Source organism: Magallana gigas, chromosome 2 (genome assembly GCF_963853765.1).
Source record: "Magallana gigas chromosome 2, xbMagGiga1.1, whole genome shotgun sequence".
Lineage (NCBI taxonomy): Eukaryota > Metazoa > Mollusca > Bivalvia > Ostreida > Ostreidae > Magallana > Magallana gigas.
Window position 1 is genome coordinate 43,301,915 of NC_088854.1, and position 9,464 is coordinate 43,311,378.

General features: G+C 32.5%; 2 protein-coding genes across 3 annotated transcripts; one reads left to right on the forward strand and one right to left on the reverse strand.

Annotated features, from left to right (window-relative positions):
• Positions 1-315: 315 nt before the first annotated feature.
• LOC105327964 (E3 ubiquitin-protein ligase RNF14) lies at positions 316-4,271 on the reverse strand. 2 transcript variants are annotated; one of them, XM_011428660.4, is made up of 7 exons: positions 4,151-4,271; positions 3,294-3,488; positions 2,944-3,080; positions 2,324-2,773; positions 1,756-1,984; positions 1,387-1,559; positions 316-1,042 (listed from the first exon to the last, which is right to left on the reverse strand). In XM_011428660.4, exons 2-7 carry the CDS (start codon positions 3,463-3,465, stop codon positions 857-859), a joined length of 1,347 nt encoding a protein of 448 aa, XP_011426962.3. In that variant the 5' UTR covers positions 3,466-3,488; positions 4,151-4,271; the 3' UTR covers positions 316-856. The 2 variants fall into 2 exon arrangements, with proteins under 2 accessions (XP_011426962.3, XP_065932824.1); XM_066076752.1 differs by lacking the exon at positions 4,151-4,271 and adding an exon at positions 4,000-4,021.
• Positions 4,272-4,454: 183 nt separating this feature from the next.
• On the forward strand, positions 4,455-8,827 carry LOC105327965 (protein unc-50 homolog). The gene is made up of 8 exons (XM_011428661.4): positions 4,455-4,575; positions 4,764-4,997; positions 6,154-6,179; positions 6,411-6,476; positions 6,638-6,758; positions 7,750-7,889; positions 8,064-8,162; positions 8,311-8,827. The coding sequence occupies exons 2-8, from the start codon at positions 4,789-4,791 to the stop codon at positions 8,445-8,447; spliced, it is 798 nt and encodes a 265-aa protein (XP_011426963.3). The 5' UTR covers positions 4,455-4,575; positions 4,764-4,788; the 3' UTR covers positions 8,448-8,827.
• The last annotated feature ends 637 nt before the right edge of the window (positions 8,828-9,464 follow it).

The window sequence follows — 9,464 nt, forward strand, 5'->3', positions numbered from 1 at the left end:
AAACAGTTAAAAAAACATTTTATTGCTTACATCACTGCAGTTTGTTAAGATTTTGTAATCACATTCGGATTTATCTAGAGGAAATTACTGTTTATTCTTAGTACAATTTGGGGTCTATAACGAGTTCATAAGAAACATGAATGCACCATTTGGGATCTTTTGATTATTTGGGGTTATCTGTGGTGTGATAAAACCCCCACTCCCCTCTTTAAAATACAAACAACCAATCCTAACCCTATCATTTTCTTGTTCTGCAGTGAAGATTAAAATAAAAGTGCAAAATACCGAGGAAAAAGAATTTAAAATTCACTGGTATTTAATTAAGTGGCAGGTAATATTTATTAAAAATTACTTTGATCATTAATTCATGTACAGTCATATATATTTAAAACATAAGGATTTCCATAATTAGATAATTTGAATCATTCAACACACATAAATTCACTCACTCAGCTACTTGCGAAGCACATCTCAAACAATCACAAACAATTTTTCCTCTTGTTCTAGAAATTCCTATCACAATTCTATTGCATTAACAATTTATATGCTTATTTCATAGAAATATTATATTAATTAGAGTTTCTTCATTCCTGACAAACAGCAATAAAATTAAGTACATATGTAACATAGTTACATCTTCATAATATTTAGAAATTATCACAAATAGCGCATCTTGGCCATGTTTCTTATATAATAAATCATTATCATAATTATAAATAGGTAAGTCTGCTTAACATGAATCTCATTCAAGAATGCATAAAGAATAACAATTGTAGAATGAACAACCCATTAAATTACCGCAATTAATATCATAAAATCATTAATTTTGAACACTATACACAGTATAGCAGGCTATCTACATCCACATTAAGTCATCTTCATCGTCAAATTCATTCACTCCCTCAAACAGTTTGTTTCGGCAGGGGCTGTTGAGTGTGTTGTAGTGACTGTACGGATTGTTTCGGGGCAGATACTCTTCACACAGCCAGCAGAAGTGGGCGCGGCACTTCATACATGTCATCTTGTTACAACCATCGATTTTCTTTACAACAAAGAAGCAAAGCGTTGATCAACATTGGGCAATTTATCTTGAAAATGGTACATTTCAATTTGGAGATCATTAATGAAAATCCTCTACTGTTGTCATCCTTTGAAGAGATGTTTTAGTGCAAATATTAGCAGCAATCTCTCTTATATTAATCTATGTTGATTTAAAACACATACCTATCATCAGTGAAATCGGTATTTATGCACATCAAAATATCAAGCAAACAGTGATAGAAGTAAGAAACTGAGAAAGACTTCATAATTCAAGAGATTATTTCTCTGCTGCTGCATTTAACCAGAATAGACTGTCTGGAAGTAAAAAGATATCTCTGAGCTGACCTGAATACTAGCTCCACAGCTAGGACAGGTCTTGGAGAACTGGTCCAACCAATCTTTTGTGAGGCATTCTGCTACAGCTGCTTCTATGGTTTGTTTGCCGTATCGTTTCTCTAGTAACTTCTTTGTCTTTTCATCAGCATTGTTATACTCATCCCTAAGTTTTTGCAGTCCATCTGAGAGACCAAAATTAAAACAAGTTTACAACTACTGTAAAGTCATCACAATGTACATTACTAGTTTACTGGTAAATGCTTAATAATTATATAAAAGAAATATAGCAAATATTGTCAAACATAGCATGTATAAGATGAAGAGCCTACGACATTAAAACAAAGAGATGAAAACTACCGGTTGTACAAGGAGAATTACCTGATTTGATCTTACAGGGAGATAACCCATGATAAACTAACTGGCAGAGAATGCAGAAGACGTATCTACACGACGGACAGTTGCCAAAGTTGCTCTCCTTGTCCACAGAGACGGGGTACTGACAAGCTGGGCGGGGACAGTACACGACGTCCACCATCTGGTCCAAACTGGTCATCAGTAACATTCTGTCATACTTAGCAAACACTTCTTGATTGACCAACTCTTGTACCTGATGCATATGATTAATACAAGGTGTTAAAATTGTAGTTACATTGATATCAATTATAAAGATCTATATGTTGATGCAAAAACTTTTATAATTTCTAATACACATAGTAATGAGTACTGTAAATTACTAATTAAACGCAAGGAATTTATTTCCGCGTAAAATCGTGAGAAGCACCCCTCTTGGATATTAAATCTTGCCATTATTTCTGAGAATATTAATAATTATTCTTGTGCTTTCATACAAAACAGCAGTGTCACGGATTTAAGTAATCACGTTATATTTGGAATTCACAGTATAGTACTGTAAGAACATGTACAGTGTACACAATTATTTCCTCACCTGACAAGGGTGGGCCTGAGTTTCACATTTATCATACGGACAGATAAGGCCTTTGACATTGCCTTCGTTAATCTGTACATTGAAGTAGTCCCTCATACAAGATTTACAGTACACATGGTCACAGTCTAGAAACTTTATGCACTGGGAGCCCAACTTTTCCCCAAAACAAACTTGACACGGAAAAAATGATTTATCAAAATCAAGCTTTATGGCTTGTTTGTTATACTCCAATATCACTGGAAGCAGGCGATCATAGGAAGCGATGTCTTGAATGGCTCGAGAGTCTAAAGCCGAATCCTTTCTGTTCGTATCTTTAGAAATGATTAATGGGTTTTCAAGTCCTAAGAAACTGTAAGAATCGTCCAACAGAAAGTTTGTCCATGTAAACAGAATCACTGATCCTTTGTCCTCTTCCCATAATTCATCAAGCTTTGCACACAACAAGGACAGCTGAAAAAAGTACATATTTTCTTGAAAAATTTATATATACTAACTTAATCCTCTTTATGCATCTCTGAACAAAGAGTATTTCTACTGGTTTATAAAACTGAATTATCAAGAATGCAAAAAGATTGTAAAGGAAATAATTCTAACAAACTCTAGTATACTTTATCCCCTACCTGTTTCCTGTTAAGCCATTTGCATGACAGTGTGAACTGAGGTGGATTATCAGATGGATAATCAGGCGGTAACTGGAAGTCTAATATCAGAGGAGGAAGATGCTTCAAGGTGTGAAATTCTTCGGGTTTAATTTCATCTGAAATATTAATTGCAAAATTCAGTTCATAAGCATTACCGGTAGTTCAAATATCAGACATCCCAAAGCCATAAGCCTAATACACATGCCAGAAACTTCACAAAGTACATGCGATCTCCTTAAGTAAAAAAAAAGAGTACATCATTTTCCTTTCATAAATTTTAACAATGATACACTCACCATAATTCAATTTATTTTCATAAAAATGTTTACCATCGGTTTTATCAGTAATCACAGCCAACTGGAAATTTTCTGGAAAGTGTAATCTGGCCGAGAACTGGCCCCCACAGTCATTATTGTCCTGAACAAGGGAGATCACTGTGTCATCATATATACTCGAAAGTGCAAGAAGTTCATCTTCCTGTTGTTCTTTATTTTCGGTCATTACAAATGATAACACATTCAGTACTGAAAGAAAATGGTAGATGATTAAATTAATGTTTAAATTGTGGACCTTCAATCAGATAAATTTGAAGATGTAATTAGAAAATCTATTGGTCTAAGGAACATTTGGGAACAGTTTTATAAGGAGTGTTGAATTAAAGGTCCAATTCAAAAGAACTTCAAAAAATATCGCTGATGTTTTTGTTTTGTTTTTAATCCCATTTTCATCCTTAAATATAAAAATTCTGACATAAAGAATGAGTTTCAATACTTCAATTCTTTAAAATGATAAGATAGACTGAAATTTTCTTGATGTTTGCTTTGTCATTTTTTTTTTGGTTTTTTTAAACACACGTCTATTTTGATTGTTGTGAGTTTACTTTTTACCAAGTCAATGTTTTATTATATAATACAATTTAAAATGTTTCAAGTAAATCACATCAAAATATAAAGGTTATATCAGCTATATGAATTAATAATTTGGAGAAAAAAATGTTTTCCCCCTAGATAACATAGTATTACTTTGAGTCTTAACCTTTCATAATTTATGTGTATGTTGCATAAGACTGTCAGATCACAATTACAAGTCTCGTAAATCAGATGCATGCAGAAAATTACACTTTTTGAAACGATTAATTCACGCCTAGTTTACAGCTTTTACAATCATGATAAAACAGACAGCTTACTGAAGTTCTCTGGCTGTGTACTACACCCTTGCAATACACTTTTGGCTACTAAAATTTGAAACGTTTTGTAAACTCAGACACTATATTGAATAACAAAGAGTCGTTAATGATAGAAACCTTTTTTCCGGAAATAGGATCAACGTTATTTATAAGAACCATGATATTTATTTAATTTTTTAATCAAAGAATTAGTTGATTAAAACAGTTTCTGTTGTATTGCAACTCAGTAAATAATAAGTCTTTACGGGGCAGATTATTTTTATCAAAGCGAACATCAAAGATTTTCAAACATCCCATCAACCCTGAGTGTGTTGACACATGCGCAAGTTTGACGCTGTAGAGGAAAAGTGTTATGATTTTTCAGATCTGCTTCATCGAAATGCTGTGATGATTTGTTTGTAGAATTCTACAAACAAAGTCTTGAGGTATTTTTCTAAGATAAATGATATATGACGACCATTTCCACTTTTCATTTAAAGCTAAACATGTTAGAAAGCTATTGAAGTTGACCAGAAAAAATCCACTTTTATGCTAGCAGTACACTGTTACATAGCTGTTACATATTTAGAGAATGTTTCATGTGTAATTAACAAGAATACTATTTTCATTGCAGTTATTGATCACTATAAGGAAAAAAAATGAGTAATTACACAAGGATGTCCCCTCCAGCCTCCCCGACTTCTTCCTCCTTCAGTAATGGAGATCCAGCCCAGGGCAAGCAGGAGACGAGATTGACAGCAACAGCCAAACGACAGAAATATCTCAGACGACTTCTGAAGTTCAAACAGATGGATTTTGAATATGCCATTTGGCAAATGATTTATCTCTTCGTATCACCACAGAAAGTGTAAGGATTAAACTAAAAAAAAAACGTTTATGAATACAAATACTTGGTTTGCAAGGTCTGAGGAATGTATCTCCATTCACCTTAGAATACGTTTGCCCTAGTTATCAATAATTTACGGCATTAAAATCTAATAATTGTACCAATTACGTGTTTTTGAAGAAATAAAAATCATTAAATATAAGAAACAGTTATTCGAAGTGAAGCAATTTGATATAAAAGTAAAATATAATTTGTTATTTAAAAAGTAAAAGAGTATGTGAAAGAAACATTTTCATCTTAAAATGATGTGATTTTATGAACGAGGTTTAGGTGGAGCAAACAAGTTTCAGGGCAAACATTTAGAGCAAACGTGGGTGAACGGATTTAGACAAACAGGTACCTGGTAGATAGGGCGAATGAACCCAATACCAGGTCTGAGCTGTGTTACTGTCTGTTGGTTATAACTATTTTGAGTTTAAAGTGTGTTATGACCTTAAAACCATTTTAATGAAGACCTACACATTAATCATATCACAGTCTGGATTACACTTCAATCATTACAAAACCTGAACTGAAAATTAATCCTGTGGCTTGATGATAGAATTTGGTCGTTAAAACCAATATACATGTATTTAGTGTCATGCCTGCTTCAATTGTGCAGCTCTAACAAGTACAAAATATGCATTGAAATTTAAAATCAAAATCAAAACAACACACCAGCTGAATAAATTGTTTAAAACCCTGAGGTCATTGTGAGAAATGCACATTAAATGGTAACAATTAGAAGGATGTTGAGCTGCAAAATTGAAGCTTGTAAGTAACAGATATTTTCACTTAGACTTGTGACTGATTCATGAGTGCTGTTTGAACAGAGTTTCCAGACAGAAGTTGTAAAGGATTGTCTTCTTTGAAGGTGTCAGTCCAAATATAATTATTCTGCAACAAACCTCATCTGAGATTAAATGTTTCCTTTAATATTATATGTATTGTACACTCAAATTATAATCCACTGTCCATTTACACTGAAAACTGTATGCCACCTATAGATATAATGACAAATTAGGGTAAAACTAAAAAAATCAGTCTGCATGTGCTATACATAAAATCCTGATTTTATTTCAAGCATAAACATTTTTTGACTTTATTGATATTTATCTATCATGTTTTATTTTTTTAGATATAGGAATTTTCAATACAGAAAATGTGAGTATTATGCAATATCTCTTTACTGTTTTCGTTACTTGAATTTTAAAACTCAGAATCCCAAAAGTAGACAGGAGCTTATGAATTTTAGGGAAAACTGTATTACTTATCTTGACTTTAGCAAAATATACAAATGATCAATATTTATATATTTTGTATAATGTACATTGAATTATTTTACAAGAAAAAACGGAATACATCAAAATTGACAAATTCATCGATGTTTTGCAGACACAAAAGACCAGTGGGCTAGAGATGATCCAGCATTTTTAGTGTTGCTTAGTTTTTGGCTTGTGGGTAAGAAATTTAGAATGTTTAAACCCTTTTACACAAGAATTATGTTAACAAGAATATTCTTTTTAATCATGCATTGTATGTGTGTCCAAATTCATTTCTTATTTCTTTAAATGATATTTAACCAATGTAATGCATTTACAAAGTGTTTCTCATTTTTGTAGTCTCCTCCATTGGATTTTCTTTCACACTCGGCATCCATTTCTCTGGTTTCCTTAAACTCATATTGTGGGTCGTTTTTGTTGATTGCATAGGAGTGGGTGTGGTCATAGCTACATTTTTCTGGTAAGTGAGACAACTATTTGGTTAAAGGTGCATGGTCAGATTTTTTGGCTATTTCAGTATTAAATAAGTTTCCATACAAACCAATTATTTTAGAAAGTTATAAACTTTTGCCTATGTATACCAGCAGAATCGGTCTCCTTTCACTGTTGGAAATATTTGAAGTTAATATAAAAATAATTTCTTTATTGGAACACAAAAATCAAACAAAATGCATCATGGGCATGTTTAGAAAAGGGAATTGTTTGGTTTAGTCCCCCAATAATTACATTAGGTTTATTCAACCCCCATATTATGCATCGGTTGTAAACAAAACAAACTTCAGAATATTAGTGTACAATGTACACTGGTTTATTTTTGATTTACAAAAACATTAGGAATTTATTTAGGGATATCAAAGTCTTAATTCAATCAAACCCACTTCAACGTTGATCAAATTATGATAAGTAGAAATAATTTGGTACCTTTTATGTCAAGTTTGTTTTGTAAACAAACTGTGTACATCATTTTCTCAATGAAATATGGCTTAATTGACCAGAAAAACTGCAATGACTATTGTTATACACATTCTTAGCAAAACCATCATTTAAATACATACACAAAATTTGATAAAAAATGGGACCAGGCAGCTTTATGTTAATAAAAATTCTGTCTTGAAACCCACAAAATGTAGAAATAAAATGGTTGTAAAAGTTTTGGTAGATGTATCTAAATCTAATTTCAAGTTTAAAAAATGTATTTAAAATTGGTTTCAAATAACTTGCAGTGTCAGATAGTCATTTCGCTAGTACAAGCTAATGATGAGTCATGATACATTTACCGTATATGAAATGAGAAATCTGCAGTCTGATTTAAGTAAACCCCCTTTCCTATCGCTGCCAACAAAAGGAGTAGGTGGGGGCTAAATTTTAATGTACTGAGTTTTTCACATTATGTTGCTGCATCTACCAGTAATGGTAAATGAATTCTAACAATAGATGTGTTATGTTTTCAGGTTTCTCTCCAACAAATACATGATTCAGGCCCCACCTCGAGGCCAGGATGTGGAGTGGGGATATGCATTTGATGTTCATCTAAATGCTTTCTATCCTTTACTTATGATTCTTCATTTGTTTCAACTGGCTTTTCTTGGTTGTAAGTAAAAAGTTATTACTTGTCCTCACCCTTCTGTTTAGGTAAATTATGCAGGAAATGACCATTATATTTTTATTTTGTTTCACCATCTGCATTACTTACATTGTTTGCTATATTAGAGAGAAACCCATTGTGAATGCAAAACCACTATAGAATTTACTTGATGTCTTTCAGTAATTAATGGAGAGAGTTATGTTGGACTGTTATTTGGGAACACACTGTGGCTAGTGGCCTTGACCTATTACATTTACATAACCTTTCTGGGATACAGTGGTAAGGTTTTATTAGATCTTTAAAGATCAGTGGGTACATTGAAAACAAAACCTTTTGAGTTGTATTTGTCAAAAACCATGGCAGAAATTTTCTCATTTTATTAAATTTGACATTTAGTGACCAAAATGTGTACTTTGATTGATTTCAGCCCTGCCATATCTGAAGAACACTCGGAACTTGTTATTTCCATGTATTGCCATCATACTAGTTTATGTGCTATCCCTAATATTTAATTGGAACTTCAGCAAAGGACTTTGCTACTTTTATAAATTCCGAGTCATGTAGTCTTGCACTTTCATCCATACGTTGTGCTTGATCTTCAAAATGACAGAATACCTTGTCGTGGACTCGCTAATCTGCCAACTAGTGCCCATCAGTGTACATGTGTTGAGACAGTAGAGAAAATTAAGCTGCTGGAAAAGCAGGGATCGTATTCGTGGTCCAAGCATTTGTTTTATTTTTATCATGTGATCTGTACATATAATGTATGTTTTTGTATGTAGCTCTTTGTTATAGATTATATTTATTGACATTAATTTGGACATCATACTGATATTCTGTTATGCAATATTGATGACATCTTGCAAGTTTCAAATAAGGGACACTATTATAGTATAGTGGCCACAATGTATGCAGGTTTGAAAATAAAAAACAAGACAATCTTTTTTCAATATATCGGATGTATTTTGAAGTACTTGCAGAACAAACTACAGGCACATAGCATCGCAGTGGGACCCAACTTTTTCTTGCAGCAAATATTTTTGATATTTATATATAAAATCAAGGAGTTGGTCCTTCCATTTATTAGGGGGGGGGGTAGAAAAACTGAAAGTGAAAATAAGGAAATTAACAATAAAATTGAATTTACATGTATATATAAACCCCAACCTCTGTCACCCCCCCCCCCCCCACCAGACACAGGAGTAAGAGTTTTTTCTTTTGATTTTTTTTGCTTGTCGATTTTAAGGATCATTCTTCTCTTTTTCAGAAGCAATGCTTTGTACCTGAAATACATGTATTATATCTATTGTTGGAATAGCTCAAATTTGTGAGCTTTTTATTTTACTATTAATGGATTAAAACTGCAATTAATACATCTACATGTATCTTTAATAATATCAGCAAGAACATGTAAGTTCTTCAGTTTGAATAAAAATAAGTAAAAGCTCTGAGTTTATAAGATTTTTTATCTAGGCGAGAAAACAAAACATATTTATGAAAATCAATTGCCTTGTATTATGAATACATTTATGAAAACATGGTCATTCTATATAAACTGCGAATTTTAAAACGGGGACATAC

Coding starts and splice junctions, on each gene's coding strand:
- LOC105327964 (XM_066076752.1), bottom strand. Junction 1,985..2,323: donor CTCAGGCCCACCCTTGTCAG/GTGAGGAAATAA, acceptor CATATGCATCAG/GTACAAGAGTTGGTCAATCA. Junction 1,043..1,386: donor GCTGTGGAGCTAGTATTCAG/GTCAGCTCAGAG, acceptor TTTGTTGTAAAG/AAAATCGATGGTTGTAACAA.
- LOC105327965 (XM_011428661.4), top strand. CDS start 4,789: ATGAGTAATTACACAAGGATGTCCCCTCCAGCCTCCCCGACTTCTTCC. Junction 4,998..6,153: donor TTCGTATCACCACAGAAAGT/GTAAGGATTAAA, acceptor TTATTTTTTTAG/ATATAGGAATTTTCAATACA. Junction 8,163..8,310: donor AACCTTTCTGGGATACAGTG/GTAAGGTTTTAT, acceptor GATTGATTTCAG/CCCTGCCATATCTGAAGAAC.